Below are 25,150 nucleotides of genomic sequence, written 5' to 3' on the forward strand. Positions count from 1 at the left end.
CCAGAGTTGCTCAAGCATTTTATCCTGATATCTAATTGCAGTTAGGGTGTAGAGGTCTGTGTGCACCTCTGTTTCTCATTGTTTGGTCAAAGGCAATCACACCAGTGGCCTGGTGGAGGTCATTCTATAGCTTTAGCAGTGCTCATCCTGTTCTTTCTTGCACAATGAAGCAGATAACAGTCCCTCTAATTGGCCTATACAGACCTGTAGTAACCGCTTGTCTCCATGCTTCTCAGACTGAACTGGGAAATACAAAAAACCTTTTGGCAATGACACATGTTGATGTGCAGTCCTGGAGGAGTTGGCCTAGCTGTGCAACCTATGTAGGGTCCAGGTATTGCCTCGTGCTACCGGTGGTAACACTGACCTTAGCCACTTCCTAGTGGGCGGGGCTTAGAGGGAGATAGAAACTACAGAAGGAGAGTCCCCTGTTTACAAAGTCGGGCCTTTTTTTCTTAATTTTTGCCTTGTGCAACTTTAAAGTTTAAACATTTGCAACTTTTTGAGGGGTCAGGGATGAGATGGGGCAATTAAAGTTTGGTGAAAAAAAGTCTGGAACAGAATTAAAACAGAAATGGGACTATGCTAACAAAGGAAAATAATGTAATTCGTATTTTTCGTTATACCCCATTTCCTTGGCTGTCTCAGCAGTATAAAAGTTTCATCTTGGAGAGATGAACTCGTCCTCTTTTCATGGAAGAAATATTTTACTTTCCCTGCCGTGTATTTTTCATAATAGGCTGTTTGTTTGCCTTACTGACTGATGCACTTTGAGTCAGCCTACCATAACGATGACAGCAAAATTACTACATAGCTAGCTGTTTGCTCATTAATATAGTTATATATGGTGTTGTGGGTTCAGATGCAGCCTGCGATTATGGTGAGCCAAACATCTGCCGGTCAGCCACAGAGAGGACGTTCTGCTCGAGTAAAATATAGCATGACGAGGCTAATCATTTGTGCGTGTTTCTCGTCACGGAAACAATATGCAAATCTGTCCCTGGTGAAACATGGAAATATTTTGTTAAGTAAGGAAAGACTGAGTGTAAAGAAAAAAAACTTGTGATTTGACTAAAAGGTAAGTTGACAGAAAACAGCTGCCAGCAGTTTCATAAAATGAAAAAGCCATGAATACAAATTGGATTTTAGTTTTGTGGAACATTCAGTATACGGTTAAGACGTCAAGGATTTCACAGTTTCAATAAAAGAAGCTTTTTGTTGCGAGCACAACTTTGTTTCTTTCTTCTGTTTCTTGCATCCTGACTTTTACTGAGGGATAATAAAAAGAAATTATGCAAATGTATATCCTCTCTTCACTTTGAGCAAACCGAATTGGCGGCTTGCGCTGCCTTGTCTGCAAGCTCAGGAAATGAAGCTTCAAATTGATTGAATAAATGCCTCGACTGATATGCCACCCAGGCATCAAATGTGAGCTACGTATGCCTGTAACGCACGCTCGTCACTCGCTCTCTGGCTGCTTTTATGGATTGGGCCTTTACTCCGTGGCATAAATCTGGATAAGTCCTGCTGCGACGCTGCCTATTAATGTACGCTCTACTCTCACAGTAACAAGATTATTTCAAGCCAGGGCTTCACTGGCATAAAGAGAGAAGACAGTCTGTGCAAGCCTCACCCAAGGGTGCATTTTAATAGGCTTTCCAACCGCAGAGTAGAAAGTGACATTGCTTGTCCTCTGCGTTTGAGTATATTACACCAGGTTTCCTTTCACTGCAGTCGAGCCTCTGGTCACATATTGCCACCTCAAGTGCAGCATGTTTGCTGCTTTGTTTTGTCAGGGGTGGTGTTTATTTCACACTCCTGCGACTCATTCCCCACTGCAGCACTGCCCTTAAAACTGAATAATTATGTGACGCTATAGACCTGCAGTTTTCCCATCACCTTTACAAAGAGCAGAGGACGAGGAAGCCGTCGTAAATTATTAGAGCTACAGCAGTATTAATATCAGACTCATGAGCTTCTGCAGAATAGGTAGTTAAATCTATATGCACCCCCATTAATGCTCTTCTCCGTACTGACCTGAACCTAAGATTGAGTTGCAACTATAACTGATATCCTAGAGGCAGAACAAAGCAGAATATACAATACTATGCAAAAGGCTTTATATATACATATATATACATAGAGAGATAGAGAGGTAGATAGATACATATATAGAGATATAGATATATATAAATTTTTCTAGGAAAATGGGAACCATTTATTCAAGGACTGTATTCTTCATGGTGTGTAGTGTGTCCTAATATAGCCAATGACTAACAGCTCTTCTGGATTCATCTTGTTGGTGAAAAATACAATTTTATCTATTCCAAACTGGCTTATTTTTGGTATTTTTCAAAGATTTAGCTGAAAAATAAAGAAAACTAATTATATGTTTTCATGGTTGCTGTAACAAAGTGCCTAAAAATACCAAAAATTGGTTCTTTGCTAAGTTGTATATACATAATACTGGTTCATCCCTTTAAATGATTCATCAGGTCAGTGTTAAGTGGCTCAACAAACAAATAAAAAACATCCATCCATCCATCTTCTTCCGTTTATCCGGGGCTGGGTCGTGGGGGCAGCAGCCTAAGCAGAGAAGCCCAGACCTCCCTCTCCCCAGCCACCTCCTCCAGCTTCTCCAGGGGAACACCAAGGCCTTTCCAACCTCAGCTGGCTCCTTTTGATGTGAAGGAGCAGCGGCTCTACTCTGAGCCCCTCCCAGATGGCTGAACTTCTCACCCTATCTCTGAGGGAGAGTCCAGCCACCCTTCGGAGGAAGCTCATTTCTGCCGCTTTTATCCACGATCTCGTTCTTTCGGTCACTACCATAGGTGAGGGTAGGGATGTAGATCGACCGGTAAATTGAGAGCTTCGCTTTTACACTTAGCTCTCTCTTCACCATGACCTTGGGGAGGTTCAAGGACTGGACAGAAAAGGAGTAAAAAAGTAGATCAAAGAAAAAGAGAAACTTTGAAAGACCTTCGGAAGGTCTGGAGAAGTGCTGCTGTATAAGTTTTGCTCAGTACCTTATAGATGTTTGGGTATTTTTCTTAAAAGTTGTACAAAGTCAGTCTTGATCCATACTGGCTCAGTTTGCCAACAATTAGCTGCCATTTCTTACACTTCATTCTTATTCTTGGCTCAATGCTTTTGCAGATCTAACCCCATCAGAGACTCTTCAGCTACACCAACTCCAAGCGGTTCCACATTCTTTCAATAAAAAAGTTTTAAAAGTGGCCATGTGCTGCTATTTATTGTAGATGGGCGAGTTATTCAGACACGCTGTTGCCAACCTAAACACTTATACCACATCCCTGATGACGTTACACAGTTTGAAAACATTTCTGATAAACCAAGCATGTCATTTTTGTCTTGCTAGCCCACAGAAGCGTTCTGCTAAGCAGTCTGTTTTGCTTCATTCTGGTCCCGTTATTGAAAACAGAAAAGGTTTCAGCTAAAATCGAGTGGGGCTGGTTAGACATGCAGTCAGGGATTTGTTTCATCCCCTTTGGCTAAACAAGGAGCAACAATGTAACCATTCATCCTCAAATGAAATACTCAAATAAAAAGAAAATCTTCCACAAGCGACATACAGATGCAGATATTTTATGGGAAGGTTTTCAGCTTTAAGGGTTTCGTGTTTGAGCAAAGACGAGGATCACATTAGATGAACAAATTCAGGAAATGATCTGCAGTACTTTACTGACGTGGATCATCTGTCATAAGTACAACATTGTATACAGTAGCAAAACACAGTGTTTTATGCACCACCGCTTCTATTTAAGTAAACATTTTTTCAGGCTGAACACGGATCACACTTCTTTCTTAACCATCATAGGACCATCGTCCCCACAGTTAATGAGCCCAAAGACTTCAGGTAGTGCTATCTTTTTATTACATAATCTAGGTGAGAAATCTTTAAATAATCCCAAACATTCATGCCGAGTTTTAATTTCTCAGGATTTTTTTTTTTTACTCATCTTTAATTATACTTAGTTACTTTATTTGTCTTTGTTGGCTTGACCGGAGCATGCAACAACAATTTGAAGACTTTACTTTGACATTGTACTCTTGTTGATACTTTTTGTCTTGATATATTTATTCTTTAGTTTCTCGAGTTTTGTTTTTTCTTTAATCCACTTCATCTAACATTCAGCATTAGTTTTTAAAATCGGTATATGTAGAGTACGGTTCTGTTTTATCTTATCTGAACTACACTATTGTTAAAATTCCATTGCATTTTCTACTACCTTCACCATCACCTCGCTAGATCCTGTTACTCTTATGCCCAAAGTATTTTAATATGAAGTGAGAGAGCTTTATAAAAGTCCCATTGATGCTTTTGACATGACAATAAAAACCAGCGATGAGATGCCGGCTCGTCAAAAGGCACGTCCACTAAACCCAAAGTCAAATTTGCTGTTTCCAAGCTGTATTAGTCATGATTTAGTGCCTGGCAAGTACCATGGGAAAAGGCATAGTGGGCTTACAGAGGAATACACGTCAGTTTGTCTTTTAATATGTTCCATATGTGACATGAGAGAAATCTATTACTATACTCAGAAAGCAGGGTTTAAATGTGAGCCGCAGGTCTCAAGGCGGGGAAATTGTTACTACAATGTTATGCTAATGCTAATGAGAGTTTAATGACTTCTCTTAGATGCCATTCCCTTTTTCTCAGCAGCAGCACTCTGTCCACATATCTGATTCAGCACGTTTTGACCAAGAAGTTCTTCACTCTCGACATGAGGCTTAAAGCTTGAAAAAAAAATTTCTGACAGTAATGACTGCTGTAGCTCTTTGAAATGAGACTGCAGCACCATAGTATGTGAAATGCTACCACATGAGCCTCTTTTTGTTCATCGCTGCTCTTCTCCACAGATGGAGAATAATTTAAAGGAGGTGTGGAATCAAACGGGACATCAGGGCAATAAGTGGAACCGAGCAGAGATCCCCCTGAGGAAGCTCAGGAACTTTGAAGTCATATTTGAGGTGGTGCGCCTAAAGGACGTGAGCGGTGGAGCGGCCTTAGATGACCTGGAGTACATAGACTGTGCCCCAAGTAGGTAGCATGCACAAACAGTACACAACAAGTTTTGCATATAGACTGGACTACAATAAAATAATTATGAAAGCACTATGAAGGCAAATTTCAGGTGAAATTGGGTCACTATAAGCCCATGTTTCATACACCTGGGGAGATTAATGACAATATTACTAGCATTTCTATTACTGCTCATTTTGTCACTGATGGTTTTGCGCCAAACGATTGTTTGTTCAATATTATTATGATTACATGTCATTTTTAAATGTACATTTTTAAAAAGCTATTGATTATATAACGCTTTTGAACACTAATTTAAAATGGGTTGAACCAGCATCAAAGCATTTGTGGACTTTAATAAAAATGTAAAAGTTGTAGTGATGTAAAAATTAGTTATGTCAATTAAATGCCTGCGTACAATTATGAACGTGCAATTTTTTTTAAAGATGCTTTTGGCAGATATATGGAAAATGACTGATAACCAGCAAATTCTAGCATGTTTAAATTGCATGTTGCTGTTAGCATTTAGCTTAAAACAAGCGACCTGGAGAAGTGATTTGGGTATGTCATCAATGGCTCTTACTTTTTTTTACTTAGTTAAATCTAGTTGGGCTGGACAGCGTATTTATATCACATATTATTTATGTACATGTATCTGCATCTGCAGTTTTCAATGGTATAGTTTACAAGTAATTTACTAATTAACTGTGAATTGCAGCCAGCAAAGGTAAATGATAAATAACACACTGCAGGCACTATCGTAGGTGAGCAGAGGAGATAGGAAGGGTCTTTAAATTTCATTGTCCTAAAAAAAAGGAGCAGTGGAGAGGAAAAGTTTCAAAAGCTGGAAATCTCACCACCTGGTAAAGTAATCACAGGCTCGCTGGCGCTCGGCAAACCCCTGCACATATATTACCGTCGCTTTGTGCACAGTGGCAGTGCAAATCTTTCTTATTGCTTCTTAAATTTAAAAAGCAGCTTCAATTCAACTAAACTTTTAAAAGCATGAGGAAAATGTCTTTTATTAACTTTGTGTTCATAGCGGCTCATGTTTGCTGAAGTCTGGAGAATAGCCGTAATCTCGCCTTTAAAAGAAGCTGGACCCATGAATCAGTCTCTTTGTAAATGTGAGATTAAAGTAAAGCAATGCATGATGTAAACCCGCACCAACCCAGGTGCCTTAACGCAACAAAATAAATAATTCCAGCAGTTAGAGTGGTTGAGAAAATAAAAACTAAAAAAGATTTCAGCCTGAATTTCACAAAGTGGATTCAATTGTTTTCAGTTTCTCTCTAGCCTTCCTCTCTGCTTTCGTTTTATCAAAGTATTCTTCCAATAAGCTTCATAAGCGCGATATAACTATGCTGTGAAATTATTTTATGATCTTTCCAGCTGATAGTTTGGAGTATGAAATTGATTCTGCCGCCGGCACACTCAGAGAAAAAGAAAGGCAGAACTGTTGGGTCTCGAAGCGAGAGGAGAGTTTGATTGTCTTTGGGACGACAGTCGCTGACAGACGCCGTTTGATATTTATGTTTGAGACAGATGTTGTACATTAAACAGGACCTGGCACAAGGCTGGGCACCAGGGGGGATGTTTCCTGCTCTGCCGACTCTTTTCCATCTCCATCTCCAGTGCACACGTATAAACAAACACACACAGGAGAACATAAATACTGACCTGCAGATCTAAGCGGAGGCATAGATCAAAACAGACTGCAGACACACAAGCAGACAAATTGTCTGTCCAAAGCCAAATGACACAGACAGACAACTTCCATCAACTTTGAGTGCTCGCTAAAATGGATTTTCAGTTTATTATATGATGGGTTTTAACCCCACTGACCTCCCGGAATGAAATTCAACTCTTTCCTCATTTCACTCATCATTTAATGTCGCTGCCTTTGAAGTTTAACCACGCACACACACACACATCTGCACAGACGTGGCTAATGTGTGTGTGTGCTGTCTGTGATCCACCTGATTTGTTTTCCTTGCTCTCTGTTCCATCTCAAACAAGGCGGTGCAGGAGGAAGGGGGCTTTGATTTCCCTGACAGGCCTTTGTCTGCTTTTGTTTACCTTCTTCTCCGCTGCTGTTCTTTGGTGCTGAGCACAGGAAGTCTGTGTTTTATTAATAAATTGTTCATCACAGCATTTTATTTCATGTCAGATTTAATTTGTCTGGATTAGAAAATGGGGATGAAATTGTTGAGGAATAATAGAAATTATGATTATTCATTGTAATTATCTGTGTGTTTTAGCCACTGTGGAGGCCGTTGAATGTCCTGCGCCCACAGATTTTGTGTGTCGCAGCGGCCACTGCATTGAGTCCCACCTGGTGTGCGACGGCAAGGCCGACTGTGCTGATGAATCGGACGAAGCTGACTGCGGTGAGTAGAAATGATAAATAGGTCCCTTCTTGGAGAGCAGAAGGACAACTTTGAAACAGGACTGCAAACTCTTTCCTTTCATCTTTCAATTTCTTTCTTTCTGGCAGACAAAATAATTAGCTCGCCAGGTGCTTGTAGCTTCAACATGGAGGGAGACCAGTGGAAAGAGAGATGCCAACTTTCTCAAGACCCTGATGATGACTTTGATTGGAGGATTGGTTCCAGTACTGAGACACCAGGGGCTGGACCTATCACCGACCACAGCCAAGGTCTGCAGCTGCTCTCTGCTAAAATCTTACCAAAAATATGACCATACACAACAAGAAAAATGTGCTTTTACTTCTGCTTTCCTTTTCTCAAAGTAAGTCGAAGGTTTTTATAATGGCTTTTTGGGTGGTTGGCTGCAATAAGGTCTGCAATTAGCACAATGTGTTGTTTTACGGCATAAAATACATAGAAGTACTCCACTAATGTATTTTTAAGTTCTTTTATGTAACCCACAGAAGGCGCTCGCTAACCAACTACACAAAAGTTGTTCCATTTATGCGTCGAGGTTCATAAAAGTAGAATTTTTGAGCATCATCTTACTGAACAAATAATGGTAAATGGTAAATGGCCTGTATTTATATAGCGCTTTACTAGTCCCTAAGGACCCCAAAGCGCTTTACATATCCAGTCATCCACCCATTCACACACTGGTGATGGCAAGCTACATTGTAGCCACAGCCACCCTGGGGCGCACTGACAGAGGCGAGGCTGCCGGACACTGGCGCCACCGGGCCCTCTGACCACCACCAGTAGGCAAGGGGTGAAGTGTCTTGCCCAAGGACACAACGACCGAGACTGTCCAAGCCGGGGCTCGAACCGGCAACCTTCCAATTACAAGGCGAGCTCCCAACTCTTGAGCCACGATTGATAGTTTATGATAATGTATCATAAACTGATTTTCCCTGAACTTATTTCCTTTAATTATCCAAAAAGTCTATAGAAAAGCCCACCGAGGGGTAGTTTTATTCTGTTTTCCTCATGTTTGGCTTTGTCTGAAAAAATCCTCCATCCTTGTGTCACTTACATGATACCCAGAATTACAATGTGAGCATCTTCGGATCGGATGCTTCTGCCAGCCTCCTAGTTTGTTCCTGTTAATAACACTGGCAGAAAAAACAAACAATTTCTCAAAATTAGGAGCAGACAACATCTGCATTCTCCTGACACCGTCCATGTTTTCAGCTCTCTGGCAGCGCCTTTGTAATTACAACTTGACAGCTGGAAAATAGGACTGTGTGACACCGACATGAAGGCAGGGTTAAAAATACTTCCTGATCAATATCAGTCTGAGTCAAACTGAGCTTAACAGCATTCCTGCTTATCATATGAAGCAAAGCTGCTTCAAATATTGTTTTTTAAACTGATTAATTGAAAGGTAACGACACTTTGGCAACAATTACCCACATTTATGCGAAGCAATGTTAATCAAAATTTCCGTAAGACTTCAAGGCATCAATAACTCACCAGCTGAAAATACATTTGTTGACTACACCTGCTCGACTGCTTATTAATGCAAATATCTAATCAGCCAATCACATTTCAGCAACTCAGTGCATTTATGTATTCAGGCATCTACTATTAATATTAACTTGTGTACTGATATGCTGTTACCCAGGGATTAAATCAGTTATTGCTGTATGTGAGCAAGTTTAAATATGAGTAAACTGGTAAATATACACTTTAGCATCTCTCCAAGATTAAACTGGAACTCTCCCCTCTCCTCCATCCCCTTGTGCACAGATGTGCATGAGTGCACGTCCACAGATCTGTCTGCTACAGCACAGTTAGCAGCTATTGTTTCTGAAGACATGAGCAACATAAAATTGTACCAATTGCTCACTCCTGTCTCAGGCTGTGTAAGGGGTAGAGAAAATGAGCGAGTGGCTTCTCCAAGCACGCCCTTTTTATTTAAGGCCTTGAATGATGACGGACCAGTTTGAAATGAGGACGACAAGCAGCATGAGTGGAGCGCACGGGTGAAAACTGTTAAGGAGAAAGTAAGGAGGTAAAGAAACACACACAGCAGCAGCTATTTTGTCCCTGCATGCCACATGAGAGCCATAATGCTGAGGACAAAGCAGCATTTTTCATGGGTGACAGTGCACTCAATGAACCAGCTGTTGTCTTCTGAGTTGCAGCTGTAACTCCACCTTGTACTGGCTGTCACTAGGTTGCTATTCCTGATCGGTCATTTGAGGTTATTGATCGGAAGGATGAATGATGGGCTGGATGGACTCGTGATCTTACAGCTTAAAAACACATGGACAAAGGCATGACTCTGCAAATATCCTGTCGTTATAGGATCAGGTAATGGAGCACATGCGTGTACACGTTCTTGGAAAACGAGCTCTGCCTGGATAGATGCACAGACTTTGTTTTGACTTTTATGATTTGATTCACCGCAGCGGAATCTGTGTTGTGGGTGTGAGCAGGTTTTTTTGTGCACTGTGGATTGTGATGGCCTTAAATCCCCCTTAACTCATGTGGAAAACTCCCACTTTGTTCTGGCACCGCACACATGCTGTCTCATCTCCAAGCCTAGCCGAGCTGAAGAAGCTCTCTGCAGCTTTTGGCTGCAGGATACATTTAACGACAGCCTTCCTCCGTCTAAATATCGTGCATATTTGAACCAGCAGAATAAGGTTATTGGATTTCTTTCCTGCAGCAAAGCTGAAATTTGATGGTTGAGCTGGGTTTGGCTGTGGCTTTTCCTTTGCCGTTTCAGCTTCATCGTTCATCGCACTGAGATATTACTCATGCCTTACATAAATGTTCTGCAATTGTAAAGTACTGCGTTTATCTCCAAAGGTGGTGGAGGGAACTTCCTGTATATAAACTCAGCCATTCAGCACGAGGGCGATGTTGCCAAGGTGACAACCAGGAGTCCGTTTCCTGCCAGCATCGGCCTGTGTCACCTGCGCTTCTGGTTCTTCATGCATGGTTCTGATAGGATGGGAACATTGAAGGTGACCTCATCTCAGACAAATTTCTCTTCTGTTTCCTGCTTTTGGGCATCAGGCTTTTTTTTTTTTTTTAACTGTCACCTGCTAAGAAATGATCCAAAATGAAGGCTTAATTTGGATTTGTCAGAGATTTCTTTCCTCTTTTACTCAGCTTATCAACATATTTTGCTCTGCTTACTGTCAGTCACCTGATACCCAAAGGAGGGAATGAACGTCTTTCTTCCTGCAAATAATCCATCAAAGCATGTCAGGTTACAAACGTCATTATCATATCAGTCTTTTCATGTCTTTTTAGGTCTCTTTGTTAAATGGGTTAATTTCAAAACAACAAACAATAAGCATTTGCTAAAAGCTCTACTTAGACAGGAAGTGTACTCCATGCGTAGCCACAGATGAGGCGCTTACAAGAAATCTGCATGAATTATAAACAAAACTACTCAAAAACTCACAGCTCTAAATTATGCATAAATTACTGTATTGCTAATCAAAAACAACTATTAAACCTTCAGAGTTTCCACTTTTGAAATAAGCCATCAGAAAGTATTGTAAGGAAGGATACGGTACTTTAATTGAGTTTTTCCATTTCGTGCTTCTTTTTGCTTCTGTTCCACTACACCTCTGATATTGAAAAGTGTATTTTTAAATTGAAACTCAACTAAACAAAGGAATACTCTCCCATAAAAGTCTGTTTTAAGAGACGATACAAAGGAGGTCAGTGATTCAGCTGACCTGATTTACTCAAGCAGACTGTTGGAGAAGCCTTGACTGAACATGCTTTGTATGCTTTAGTTTTCAGCCAGACCTCTGGAGCACAAAACAGACCACTGCCTGAGGACCTTAAAGTGCAGTGTGTGTATAAGAGATCAGAGATGTAGCTGGAAAAGAGGCCATTCAGGTCTTTGTACTAATCAATAAAATCTTAAAATACATTTTAAAAAATGATGAGATGGTGTTTTTAGTTTTGGATCAGTTTGGCAGCCAAGTTTTGTAAGTGTACAAAGACAAAGGGCTCTCCATCTTTACAAGTTAATGTAAAATTAAGGTATGTTCAATAAAGCTAACAGTAAAGTGCCTTAAACCTGTCTTTTTTATTGACAAGCAGGTAGCAACTGCTTTGGTTTTGTATATGTGTGTGTAGCTGTGTTCCAAGTTGTTAGTTAGTTGTTTCATAAAACAATTTTAAAATTATGCTACAATCTAGAGTAATTTAACGATGATTAAGCAGCATGTGACTTTGTAGTCAAGGTGCTACCCTATGAGAGTGAGTGTCCTCAGTTTCTCAGCCAGATCCATCACTCACTTATTTCATTTCATTTAAAATTTTAAAGAATAAGAAGAAATAAAGGAAAATAACATAAGATGACAGTAGCCAAATAACTCAGATTAAAGTTTCAAATCAGAACCTCATAAATAAGTTAGGCTCCAGCCACACAGTCCTAAAGTTAGTGACCGATTGGCGACCCCCTGGAAACCAGCAATCGCTAGGGGAGAAGGTTGTATTTCCTGACCGGTTGGCAATTGGTTGTCCGATGCTGGTCTCAGTTGTCATGTGAAACTGGTCACAAAAAATGGCCTGTATTTGGAGTGCTCCAATGGAAACCTCCTCTCAGTTGCTTTGGTTGCTAGCAGTGTGTGAAGATTATCTGTAGTTTGTTAACAGAAAAGCACTACTTTTACTCGGAGAGCCAACATTTTCCAGCTTATGCCACACTTTTCACTACAGCTCCATAGTTAGTTTGTGAGTGTTTGCAAACAAGTCTGAAAACAACCAGCAACCACAGCAATCTGCCAACAACCACTTGTTAAATGATAGGAGAATATGCATTTAACCTAACAACCATTTTGTATTATTGTTGGGTCTTACCTCACAATATAAAACTGCTGTTGTGATTTGGCGCTATGTAAATAAAATTGAATTGAACCAGAGGACGTTTCAATTCCATTTTCAAGAGGATGGCCTATGACTGGAGCCTAAGCTGGCTGCAGTGAGAGAAGTACAAATAATCTGGAGTTTTTTGATGCAGCACACTTTTTGAGACCAATTTTACCTGGCAACAGCTAGCAACCTCCAGCAATCACTTGCCAACCAGTTGGGGAATACAGTTTTTTCCCTTGTGACCAGAGGTTTTTAGAGGTTTGCAGACTGGTCTTAAGACCTGCATGACTGAGGCCCTCAGTAACATCACAGTGGCTACAGACATCTTTTATGTACATGTTGCACGTAAATGCATAAAGTATGACACACGGAAACACTGAAGCTTTATAGCGCTTCTATTACTAGTACTCCAATTGTTTATGTTTTTCTACACTGCATTTCTACTGGTTTTATTTAAGCAAAGAATGCACATACTTCTATTGCACGTAACGGTGATGTGTAAACACCCTGTCACCACTGAAGGAAAAATGTTTAAAGACTGAAAAAGAAACTTTTTTTATGTTGTTTGTTTGATTATAATAAATTTTGTATGGTGATGATACATGTTCTCACTCAAACATATTGTTACACATCAAATGGAAATGTCACTTTGTGCCACCTGACCTCACCAGGTCTTTACTATTGGACCCAGTGGTACCCGTCTGTTGATGTGGGCAGCCACTGGAAACCATGGCAGACAGTGGACATACGCTAATGTCATCGTGTCCAGCACGGTACCCTTCAGAGTGACCTTTGAGGCCCAGGTGGGTGGAGACATGTGGACAGACATCGCCCTGGATGACATTTCCTACACTGCAGAGTGTATAGTTGGAGGTAAAGACCTGAAAGTTTTTCGCCTTCTTTGCCCTTCTATTTAGTTTTTCCTTATTTCCTATCCTTCTAGCACCCTTCTCATTTTTCATTTCATTTCCTCCAATTTTCACATTCTCCCATTTCCCAATTTTTCCCTGTCCTCCAACATCTATGCTCGTCTCCTCAGTTTCCATATAAATAGTGTGAACCCTCGGGGAAAGTGTAGTGAGTTAATGGAGCCTGTTGCCCTGTAGGTCCATATGAATTCAATGCAGAGAATGGGTCAATGCCAAGGGACAGCATGGAGGGCAATGGGGAGGAAAAGCAATTACATTTATATTGTGTTGTTTCCTCACCCTCACCATTCTGTCCTCCCACCACCCCAAACTGTTTCTTTCACTGGCTTTCTGACGAAGCCTCTGTGGTCTCAAAAAAAAAACATTAACATACTTTCAAAAACAATCCTGGGATTTATCAATGGGGGATTTTTACTGTATTTGACTGGAAATCAAGTTTATTTAACCCTTTTGCATGCATCTCTCCACTGTGATTTTCCACCTCAGAACCTGTGACTCCTCAGCCACTGACTTGTGGTGTGAACCAGTTTCAGTGTGCATACTCCTTCCAGTGTATCCCAGAGAGCTGGTTGTGTGACACGGAGCCCGACTGTGCTGATAAGTCTGATGAAGAGCATTGTCCCACTGTTGTACCCGGAACTCTTCCTCCTCAGGTCCTTTGTCCTCTTGGTTATTTTCAGTGTTCAGATCATAACTGCCTCCCGTCCATAATGCGCTGCGATGGAGTCGTTGACTGTCCCACAGGAGAGGATGAATACAGCTGCCGTAAGTTAGCACCTCTTCATTTTTCACTGAGGATGAATGGCTGGAAAACTGAAGTGCACTGCTAGCAAAAAAGGAAATAATTGGCAGTTTGACCCATATTTAGACAAGATCCCATGAATTCATGTTTAATAAGTAACAGATGAGATGAAAACCTCTCGCAAATTCCCCTAAACATGTTTCTGATAGAGCTTAATAGTTCAAAAAATCACACGTGTTTACCAAAAACAACTTGTGGACAATCCACAAACCTCACTGCTTTCACTGGAACTACTGTCCACTGAATAAATAGTCCCTTTAAACTGTAATGACAATGACTGTTTTCTCAGTTTCATCATCCAGTGTCATCATCCAATGTAACATCTTTGAGATTTTTAAAAACAGGTACAATATAAAAAGTGTTGGGATAAAATCTTAATGTCTAAAGCAAACGGCAAAAAATGCAATGGGGTCACAGTATATATAGTAAAGCTGTTTCCACATAAAATGATAAGCCATTAAACCTCAGATTTATAAGAGGTTATCACATTTTCCATTAAATTTCCATCTTAGTGTCGTGGGTAGCACCTTGATGCAGTGGTTAGTCCTGTCAGCTTTGTGGCTTTGTGTTTGAACCATCTTGGGCTCTTCCTGTGTTTAGTTTGCCTACGTGGGTTTTCTTTGGGTCCTCTGGTTTCCTCCAAGAGTCTAAAGCAATATGTCTCATTTGCAGCATGCTCCACTTCAAAAGCTGAAAAAGTTCACCCCCCCCCCCCCCCCCCCCCTCCAGCTTTATCTACAGTACTGTGCAAAATTCTTCGGCCACCCCTCATTTCTTATATGTATATATATGGGAAATGGTCAGAAATTTATTGAAATATCTGCAAACATACATGGAAATGCAAAATATAGGACAAAAATATAGTTTGTAAGAGTCTAACAAGCTTAAAGTCAGTATTTTGTATGACCACCTTTATTCTACCTAACAGGCTGACCTCTCTCAGACAAGATTTCTTGTAGTTTCTTTAAGTAATCTTCAGGAATAGTTCTCCAGACTTCTTGAAATAGACTTAAAGCTCTTCTTTATAAGTTCCTGCCTTTTGTCCTGTTCTCCATCAAGATGACCTCACACTGCTTCATTAACGTTGAGGTCTGTTCTGGGGAGGCCAATCCATGACCAATACTGTTCCACTGTGTGTTTTTTCACCCAGGTGTGCTTTTACTGCATTAGCTGTGCATTTGGAGTCATTGTCCTGCTGAAAAATGAACCTGTTGCTAATCAGACATGTGGGATCAAATATCTGTGCTAACTTTCTGCCTTTATGAGCTCTTAGTTTTGACAAGATCCTCAAGACCACTGACTGAAGTGCAGCCCTAAACCATGATAGAGATACCTTCTTCTGACCTCCTCCTTATATGTTGACAATTATTTAAATCAGGAAGTTCAGTGATGCTGATTTTCAGTCCAGTTCTTGTGTAATTTGGCATACCTCAGCTTTTTTCCCCACTTCACTTCCTTAAAAATGGTTAGGAAAAAAAGTTAGAAAAACTCAAATGTGTGAAAAAGCAGCTAATGTCCATAAAAAATGTAAAGACCTTTAGAAAGCTTACAAGATTATTGCTCTAGACCACTTTAAAAATGAAAAGTCTGACTTCTTTGAAGATAAATGTAAAGAAATGAGGGGTGACTGATGAGGGGTGCTCATGTGGTTACAGGTCATAAGTGTAGATGTGAGCTATAGATATTATGTTCTACCAAAGGTAAAGGTTTACTGGTGCTATACTTAGTTCTTACTTAAACAGAGCAGGTTATAGTGGGTACTGCATACAGATTAAAGACCCTGTTTAATCATTTTTTATTTAGTTTTTAGCACCATAGGTTGAATTTCAGACACCTCATCTGCACTGGGGTAAACGCAGTAATCGAAGATGTATAACAGGATGTGTGAGTGAGGATCACTGTGGGTACTATGAAGGCCTGTTGAGTTGCTGGTGTGGTCTCAGTGTGGTCTCAGTCCATGCTTTTAAATCCCAACACTCTCAGTGAACTACTTGATTATTTTAGTGTGTGTTACGTTTATATGGGCCTTGGTTAGTGTTTGTTGTGTTAAAATATGTTCCTTTGATAAAGTGAATTTGACTGTGTATTTGATTGACAGCATTAGTTGTACGGAGCCTGTCGATACAGTTTATATCTAAGAAGAAATGAAAGTTTTGGGAGTTAGAAGCTGGACTTTTTGAATATTTTGTGCAATTGCTTGTAGAATATCTCCTTAAAATGCTTTAAAAAGGCAGTGAGCAGTGCACTTCTCCTACTATAATTACGATACACTCATTATAGTCTGTGAATTTAACACTCACCCTCTTCATATTTCCTCATTTTTTCCACCAGCTTGGCTCCAGTGTAAGCTGGGAGAACTGGTGTGTGAAAGTTCGTCTAGCTGTATCCCATTTCAGAGCCGTTGTGACCATTTTGTCGACTGCCTGCCATTCCACTCAGATGAATCCAGCTGCCATGGTAACACGCTTTTATTACCTTACCCTTTTTTGCCATTAACTGTAGCCCTGTTGTATGATTTCCTGACATGTCGCAGGTTGCACTTACTCTAAAGTGTCATTTCTACCACCTCTGTGTCACGTCTGTCTGTGCATTTAGCTGTGATCAAATGTCTCTACTTTCATTAGTCACTTCATGCTTTAATTTAGCTTCTTTTAAAGCTTTGATGTCAATCACTGTGACATTTACTTCCAATGTGCTGTTACATCTCAATTTGCTTTGATTCGAATGACACGTCTTTTCTTTGTATCCATTTACGAAAAAGTAATCTTTTAAAGTATTTTCACATTTAATTTAGCACATACCTTTGCCTTTTTTCTCTATATATTGCCCACTCATGAGTCAGTTTTCCCTTAAGTGCTTCCAGTACTTCACTCATATTTGCCCATTTCGAGGGACTCTCAGGACATTTTCAGGTCTGGCTGTTTAGTCTTCAAAGCACACCTTACGGTGTTACTGCAAGCTGCCAAAATGTGATCCATTAAAACCTCTGCTTTCCTGCATCTTTGAGAAATAAGCCCAAACCTCCCATTCCGCCTGCATTTGCTGCCAAGCCAAAGTCACTTTATCAAGGGCTGAGCAGCACTTCAGGGTTTCATAATGGTATTTCCAGCATGATGATTATTTAAAAGGCAACCCTAATAACCCTCATCCAACCTATGGAGGCAGGAGCAGTCATCATCAGATAGATTAGGTGGGCGAGGGGAAAAAAGCATGCTAAAGTAAATGGTCTGTATTTGTACAGCGCTTTACTAGTCCCTAAGGACCCCAAAGCGCTTTACACACCCAGTCATCCACCCATTCAAACACTGGTGATGGCAAGTTACATTGTAGCTACAGCCACCCAGGGGCGCACTGACAGAGGCGAGGCTGCCGGACACTGGCACCACCGGACTCCTCTTTCACCATGGACATCGGTACAGATGAGAATCAGTCCTTCAGCTATTACTCAGAGACCAAACGGCTATTTTAAGTCAAAGATTCCTCAGTGTTCAACACAAAAGACATTTCTTCCAAAACAGTTTTACTGTAATGTTCAGACACAACTAAGGGAAGACACTGGCCACATTAATGACGTGCACTGTGGTGGAAAGCAAATTGAAAAGACTGGAGTATTTTAGATATGCCAGCACAGTCTTGGCTCAACACCAGACGTGAAGTTGGTGCTTCCTTCAGATAAAAATCATGTGGGCAACTTTATTTATCACAGCCACAAGAAGAAGAAGAAAGATGGCACTTAGGGATCACTCTCTTTCTCTGATGCACCTTGAAAAGACCTCATAAAAACTCTAAGATGTTTGGAGTGACCTGCCTTGAATAACTGACACATGAACTAAAAGCAAATGATTGTCTGACATTTACTAGTAAATAAAAGCCATCGGTGTCTTTATTTTTGAAAACATACTCACTTTAAGTGGCTGGAATGCATGGTCTCTTAACTGCTCATGCTCTCTGCAGAGGTTAATGGATGACACTCAACAGTACCCCCCCCCCCAAACATATTTGACTGATTTCATCTGCTGAACAGCCACATGTCTGTTTCCTGTCAGATGAGGAGAGAGATGGTGGCTACTGACAGAGTACAGGGAGGATTTGAGTATCCTGCCTTCTTCGTACAACGTGTGGTGATGCTGCATTTTCCTTTCTTCATTTGCAGAATGTCCTCCGATGTATTGCATGTATCACGGCTCATGCCATGTGATGACACAGGGGCCTGTTTGCATGTAAGCTGAACTTCACCCAGACACACACACACAAACATGCATCTATAAGCAGACTAATACACAAACTCAGTCACATTCATTAAGATGCACAAAAGAAAGATAAGTATCTTGTCTGTTCTTCCCACTCCCCCTCTCATCCTTTATCTGTCTGTGAGCTCTAAAACGTGGAAATCCCATCAGTCTTGTTGCTTTCCTTGGAAAAGACACGCTCCGTGAAGCATGTGGGAATCTGCTTATCCCCTGCAGATTAAGCAGGATGGTTCTTCCTTCATTTAACCGCAGCATAGTGTTTCCTGGGAATCTCTGAAAGGTTCTCCTGGTCAATATTTAATCGTGGTCACCACTAAGAATAGCTATAGCGGGTAGACCCCCAAAAAGCCATGCATCAGATTAACCTGCCAGCATAATACAGCCGTCTACCTTTCAAAAACACATTCAAGACAGACACTCTGTTGGAGGTTTTTTTTTTATTAAGCCCGTGAATCTAGCTGTCTGCATCAGCAGCTTGGAATGTCTCCAATGAGATTTTTCATTATAAAAGAAAGAATGCAATTATAAGACTTGGTGCTGGATCTGCTAACATCATTATGCACCAGTGAAGCCTTTCTGGGAGATTCACATTTCCCCCATTCTCTTTTCACCAAAGGTTAAATTCTCCAACACATGAATGTGAATCATGCAGCGGGGTGGATACACCTTCCCTAAAGTCACATGACTAACTGCACGCCATGTCAACAACCCAATAAATCTCACGTTATTAGAAAAGCAACACCTTCAATTGAAGTTAAATTCCTGCATGATATGAATTTGTGATGGAAATCTCTTGTTAAGACAAAACTGAGAAACTGGATTAATCCAAATTTTGGTTTTCAACAACTTCACTTCCTTTTAAACCATTTTTACAGGAAGCTGGAACTGCTGCACAAGAGCTGCACACTTTGAATGCTAAGTAGCCCATACTGGCTTGTCTGCTTCTTATCTAACTTGCAAAGATGAACGCACGTCTTGTCGTGCACATCCTGACAAAAAGCGAGCTGCTAATGTCGGTTTGTAGGCTCGGCGACACGTACAGAATATAAATGTACCCGCAGGTATCAGTCCAGACAGGTTAGATGCTGGTGTGGTCTTTGCTTTTCAGTACTGCTAACAAGCTGTCTGCCCGTGACATGTGGGCACTACCGCAAATTTGCTTACTTTGTGTCCAATTTCACTGACAGAGCTCAGCTGCTGTCAATCAAGTGCACCCACACGCCTGCCCAGCCAGCAAAAAGGAGAAGCGAGCATTTCATCTGTTTCTCCAGACACCTCTTCTTCCTTTTCCTTCCTGCTTTATGTCAAAAGATTTTTTTGTTAATGCTTTTTGTCTCAGAAATGCTGCCTCATTCCCTCATTTAGTCCTCCTGTGTTTGATTCCCCTTTCCTATTCATGTCCCCGTCCAACATTCCTCAGTGCAGCGCCACCACCACCACCGCCTCCTCTCATTATGTAAGAGGACCTTACCGCCGTCATTCACACTGCAGTGTGGTATGGACTTCCTGAAGCTGTTCCAGCATTGATAACAGCCCTGCTGTAGCAGAACTCATGGCCAGCACCTCTGGCTCAGTATTTGCCTCACGTTCCTCCACTCTGCTGAGCAGGATCCACCAGGGAACCAGGCCAGGAGCAGCCCACTGCCACGGCTAGACAGTCGCACAATATGCACGCTGACCCCCTCTGAATGATAATGACTCAGTCTGGCTTTGCTGAGAGCTGTGTGTTTCGAATTAGAAGGTCAATGTTGCTCTGAAATCAAGCTGATACTGAACAGATGTTGACTTGGAGCAGAGTCTTAGATTTGAAAAAGAGGAACTTACTTTCTTTCCAGATGCAGCTCCACAGACCGGCCAAACAATTCGCAATTAGCCTGTGTTTCCATGCTTGATGTCCAGCAGATAAACCTTGCACTTTTTGTCAAGATGGAAAAGACGCGTATGTTCAATAAGCTTAATAGAAACTGTCAGGATTATACTTCTTTTGTTTTAGTATTTGATTTTATGTAGCTTCAAAGTCTTATCCTGTTCTTACCAAAGGTTTGATCTATGTCTATTTAATTAAGTGTTATATGTATATGTGCATGTGCAGTTCATTAGTAATGGATGACAGTGCCACTAGTTGCTTCATTAAAGACAAGAAATATAAAGACATATACAGGTATGCAGTGGTTCTTAAAGTGTAGCTCAGGGCCTCCAACCCAAAATCTGATTATAAAACATGTTGTTGTGCTGGATTATTAAAAGAAAAGAGCATGATGGAGATCATAAAACAAGCATATTGTGTTCATTTATTCCTCTTATCTTTGGGCCAGTAGAGACTCACATTTGGGAAGCACATTTGAGTCAGACTCCTCATCATGTGATCACAAAACGGTGCTACATAAAACAAGACATATGGTTTCAGCATCCGTGTCTCATCTTTCGTTTGTTTTTCCTTGCGTGGTCACAGCTGTCAGCCGGGATGGACAGGAAACCGTTGCCATGTCAGAGAGAAACCATCCCTCTCCACGTCTTCCCCGAAACCAGAGGACACGCAGATGGGTAATAAAGAAGCCCACCTCTTCTCTCACCTCTATTAAAATGACTCACCTGAGTGTAATTACTGCATCCTTACTTACCCCGTTAATGTCACTGCAGTTCCTGTGTACGTTGGCATCGGCATCGGGCTGCTGCTGCTCGTACTCGGAGTCGCTGTGTGTGTTCTGGCTCTGCGCAAGAGAAAGTGCCACTTAATGTGAGTTGGAGCTGCATTCGTTCTGCTGTTTCACTGCTGATCCTTCGTGTAACGATTATGTTCATGATAAATGTGTTGATGAGTTTGTCTGCCGGCTCCACAGAAAGCCCAACCTGACGGACTACGGGGTGATGGATAACCCAAATTTTGACTGGAAAGCAGAGGTCAGCAGACAGAAATGTCCAATCAGTCATGTTTTGAGTAACATTAAGTTTCTCAGCCACACAAATCAAATATTTCTACCATTGTTCTCACATTTGTTCAATAAGTGGATTTAATTTTAGAAGAAGTCAGAAGGTGCTCGCCAGAAGCCTTTCTGCAAAATTAGATTTTTGATTTAGGATCATTGATTTTGCAGTTTGTGTGTCGCTATGAGTTTGTATTTCTCCGAGTGTTGTATGTACACACTATAGTGCCTATACAGCAGGTAGACACAATAACCGAACTATATAATCTGATCAAATGCAACAGCACAAGCTGCGATGCCAAAAATATCCAATTTAATCAAGATCACATGATGAAAGGCTTTAGAAACTGCTTCTTCACTGGCTTGCATTACCTTACACGGGCGCTCATATTATTGTCCGCCCACTGTGTGTTTTGTTTCCTGCAATTTTGATCTCTGCTATTATTCCTGCTATTAATGAGAAAGAGCCAAGCGTAGGACATGATGCAAGCACAGCTCTTCCATTTGGATAATGGAATGAGAGACACACACAAACACACTTTGTTCTTAGCTACACGGGCGTGTCACCGAGTAATACAAGTCAGAGTGATGTTTCATTGCTCTGATGACTCTGGATTAAAACTTTGCTCTGTGCATGTGGCATGTTTGTAAGAGTTATAATTCATAAACACATAAACACAAATGAATGTGTGATCACAAACCTTTCATGTACAGTTTCGTCATCATTTTATGAGCCATTTTTCATCTTCATGTACACGAGAAAAGAATTTATGTCGATGAATTCTAATCAGTACATTATTAAAGTGCATGTTGAAAACACACAAGCACAGCACACAAAATGTGTTTAACTACACTCATTTTTCTTACTGGCAATTTTAAGTAGAGCGTTGTAGCGCCAAACCAGTATATCCATGACAGATCCGCTTCAGCACTTACACAGCAGTGGAAACAGTCGGTGATTATTCCACCTCTGCAAGACGATGAAATATTTTATGGAGGTTAAAGTTGTAATTATGTACACATAACAAGGCAATTTGATTTTAATTGCGCTTGCATTTCATGCACTCTCGCACATTAAGCCTCATCTCATTTTAAACCCATGTACATGATTTTCGTTACCTCAGGATGAAAGAGCGGGCGGCTGTCCCAGTGTGAACCCCAGGAGGAGTGATGGTCACGGGCTTTCCATCAGTGTCTACCCGTGGAGGAAGGAGGTAGAGGTATGGTGTCTGTACACAGCCTTTTGGCATTCACTCTAATTTCCTGTGCAGAAATCAGCACACAGGAAATGATATGTCTTTTTTTGTGCGTATTCATACATACAGGGTCTGAACTGGAAAGATGCCAAGCTGTCCTTCTCCAACCCCATGTACCCTTACCCCCCTAATCATAATGAGGCTGACAGCAAAACTTCTGATGCATAAAAACAACGGACATCACATTTATTTTTTTTAAAGATATTTTTTGGGGTAAATGCCAACTAAGAGCATTGCAACAAAACCATCGAGATGCAGAAAACATGGAGACTGAATTGTGAATTGTGCGTACACACTCTTGAGGAGTTCGTCTTGACCCACTGCACTCAAGTCCAGAGTGGGGGAGAGGATGCAAACGCGGTGACATGGATATATTTCACGATACCAGCTCGACTTCATGTGATACTTACATGTTTAAATAAAGGTTTAAAGCCCACAGAATAATTGATTGTTCAATCTAAGACATGCACATAAATATGACTAAACAGCACTGCGTATTTATCCACAGGAGTTCTGCTCTACGGACACCAAACTCTCTTGGTGAGACTTCAATGAGAAGATCAATAAGACTTGCATATTGGCCCAATTAAAATAGCGGATAATGCCGGAGGCTTAACCTGACTTTAATGGTTAGCATATCTGCTGCTTATCTGCTTAGTATAAAACTCAGGTTATTTCATTCATCATCCTTTGCTTATCCAGGCTTCAACCATCCGGTAATTCTGTGTTGTGGGATGGCTGGAGACTATCCCAGCTGTCACAGAGCCAAAGGCATGACACCCTGGATAATCCATTTTAACTGGCCTAACACGGAGAGACAGACAACCATTCCCACAGACAATTTATAATTGCCAATCAACCCCCGTTTAGATTGTGACACAAAGCTGGTGTACCTGGAAAGCAGCAGGCATCCAGCCTGAATTCGAACCCAGGACCTTCTGCTGGGAGTCAACAGTGCCCCCCCCAGCCCTTTTCAAAAGTATTCCCTATAAGAGACAACACTGTAGATGTAGGAGGTAACCATCAGTTGATATGTTTTGGCACTGAGTTGAGCTGTTGTCAGCTGATTTCAGGGGTTGTGGAATGAGGTTAACCTAACACTGTGTTAGATATATATTTTTTAATCTGTACAAAAGCCAAACTGTAAAAAAAAACAAAAAAAACCTACATTTAAAAGGTAACTGCTACGTGTCTTTTATCCTGTTTTCCTCTCCTCATCCCCAACGAATTGCAGCAGATGGCTTTCCCTTGTCTGAGCCTGGTTATGCTGGGAGGTTTGTTCCTGTTTAAAGGGAGTTCTTCTTTCCCACTGTCGCCAAGTGCTTCCCCAAAGGGAGTCGTTTGAATATTGGGTTTCTGTGTTATTGTAGGGTCTTTACCTTACAATAGAAAGCAACTATTGTGACTCGGTACTATTATAAAGAAACATAATTGAAATTTAACCGACCACAGCTTTGTCTTTCCTGCAAAGATATGAGTAGTCATGATCCTCTCCCCAAAATCGTGGCAAGAAAGTAGATAACTTCAGTCATTGTCATGTTAATCTATCCCATTAAAAAGTCTCAAGTATGCAGAGACAGTTAAAAATATTCTTTTTTTAAATTGCTGTAACTCTAAGTCTTAGAACGGGTTGTGAATGGTGATTAAAGTTTTTTTTTTTTTTTCATGTTGGCAAAAGCAGAACACATCCAGTTGACTGAATTAAAATGCTCTGCTGAACAACAGCCTCCAACAGGCTGGAGTCCCGAGTTCATTACTGATCTTTTTAAATCCTCACAAGTGCAAATAAAATAGTTTGGCCCTGCTTTATTTGCAAATTAAAATCCATTGCAAGTTGTCGTTCTCTGGCTGCTGTGTGTGTGGTGTGAAGTGAATCTCTAACTCTCTGCATTAACCAACACAGGACAGCTGGATCATAGATATCCGGTCCAGTTATAAATCTGATGAGAGCTCAGGTTTGCTTTCTTTACGTGTGCCATCATAAATAGTCTTGTCGTATTTGACAGTCATCACTTTGATTTACAAGATCAGGACATGTACAGCGAGCATGCTGAAGAAAGCATGTAGGCAGCTTGCTGTTAAACATGCGGTTACCCTAGCTTAGCGCACTTCCGGGTAACAGATTGTTTAATCTAACGTATGGGCATGACTGTAGGAGAGCTTGTCTTTTCAAAAATACAAATAATATAAATGTCAGTGACTTTCTTTAATACCCTCTCATTTATATTTTCATGACTACAGACTTAATAGGCTGACAAAATACTTGTTTTTTTCAAGGTTTTATTTTTTAAAGTTTGCATTTTGTAATTTTCTTATGGCAGCTTTTATGAGGAATTTGAGCGATGATGTACATACCTCTAAAGCCAGTGCAGTTGTCAGGTATATGTGTTGGTAACCAGAGCCAGAGTACTCTGAGCCTTTGCACTCAGTCTAAGCCCATCAAAACAAACTCCCACCCCTTCGTACTGGTTCAAATTATGAGTCTTTCATTTTTAGACTTTATATGACCGCAGTCTCCATTGTCGTTACTGTTTAGTCTTGTTCTCCATCAGCGCAGAGTCTTTGCTGAGTCTGTAGGTGGCTTCTGGATCAGCCTTTACTATAGCACACTCTTCTGCCCTTCAGAGCCAAAGAAGCACAACAGGGGTTTGGTCCCCAGTGACTACAG

At 40.9% G+C, this 25,150-nt stretch overlaps 1 protein-coding gene across 1 annotated transcript in view; it reads left to right on the forward strand.

The window, feature by feature from the left end:
- malrd1 (MAM and LDL receptor class A domain containing 1) overlaps window positions 1-24,318 on the forward strand; it is a 69,931-nt gene extending 45,613 nt beyond the window's left edge. The window contains exons 21-33 of the mRNA XM_086306453.1: window positions 4,882-5,062; window positions 7,306-7,434; window positions 7,542-7,703; window positions 10,291-10,448; window positions 12,993-13,194; window positions 13,737-14,015; window positions 16,384-16,509; window positions 18,206-18,272; window positions 20,755-20,846; window positions 20,943-21,039; window positions 21,143-21,203; window positions 22,351-22,446; window positions 22,552-24,318. Of these exons, the coding sequence (XP_086162579.1) occupies window positions 4,882-5,062; window positions 7,306-7,434; window positions 7,542-7,703; window positions 10,291-10,448; window positions 12,993-13,194; window positions 13,737-14,015; window positions 16,384-16,509; window positions 18,206-18,272; window positions 20,755-20,846; window positions 20,943-21,039; window positions 21,143-21,203; window positions 22,351-22,446; window positions 22,552-22,650 (1,749 nt within the window). The 3' untranslated portion in view covers window positions 22,651-24,318. The remainder of the gene's footprint in view (window positions 1-4,881; window positions 5,063-7,305; window positions 7,435-7,541; window positions 7,704-10,290; window positions 10,449-12,992; window positions 13,195-13,736; window positions 14,016-16,383; window positions 16,510-18,205; window positions 18,273-20,754; window positions 20,847-20,942; window positions 21,040-21,142; window positions 21,204-22,350; window positions 22,447-22,551) is intronic.
- Window positions 24,319-25,150: the final 832 nt, after the last annotated feature.

Source organism: Aulonocara sp. 'chitande type north' Nkhata Bay, linkage group LG9 (assembly GCF_057382095.1).
Source record: "Aulonocara sp. 'chitande type north' Nkhata Bay isolate Kocher_YH1m ecotype deep benthic linkage group LG9, A_spYH_male_GT1.1, whole genome shotgun sequence".
Taxonomy (NCBI): domain Eukaryota; kingdom Metazoa; phylum Chordata; class Actinopteri; order Cichliformes; family Cichlidae; genus Aulonocara; species Aulonocara sp. 'chitande type north' Nkhata Bay.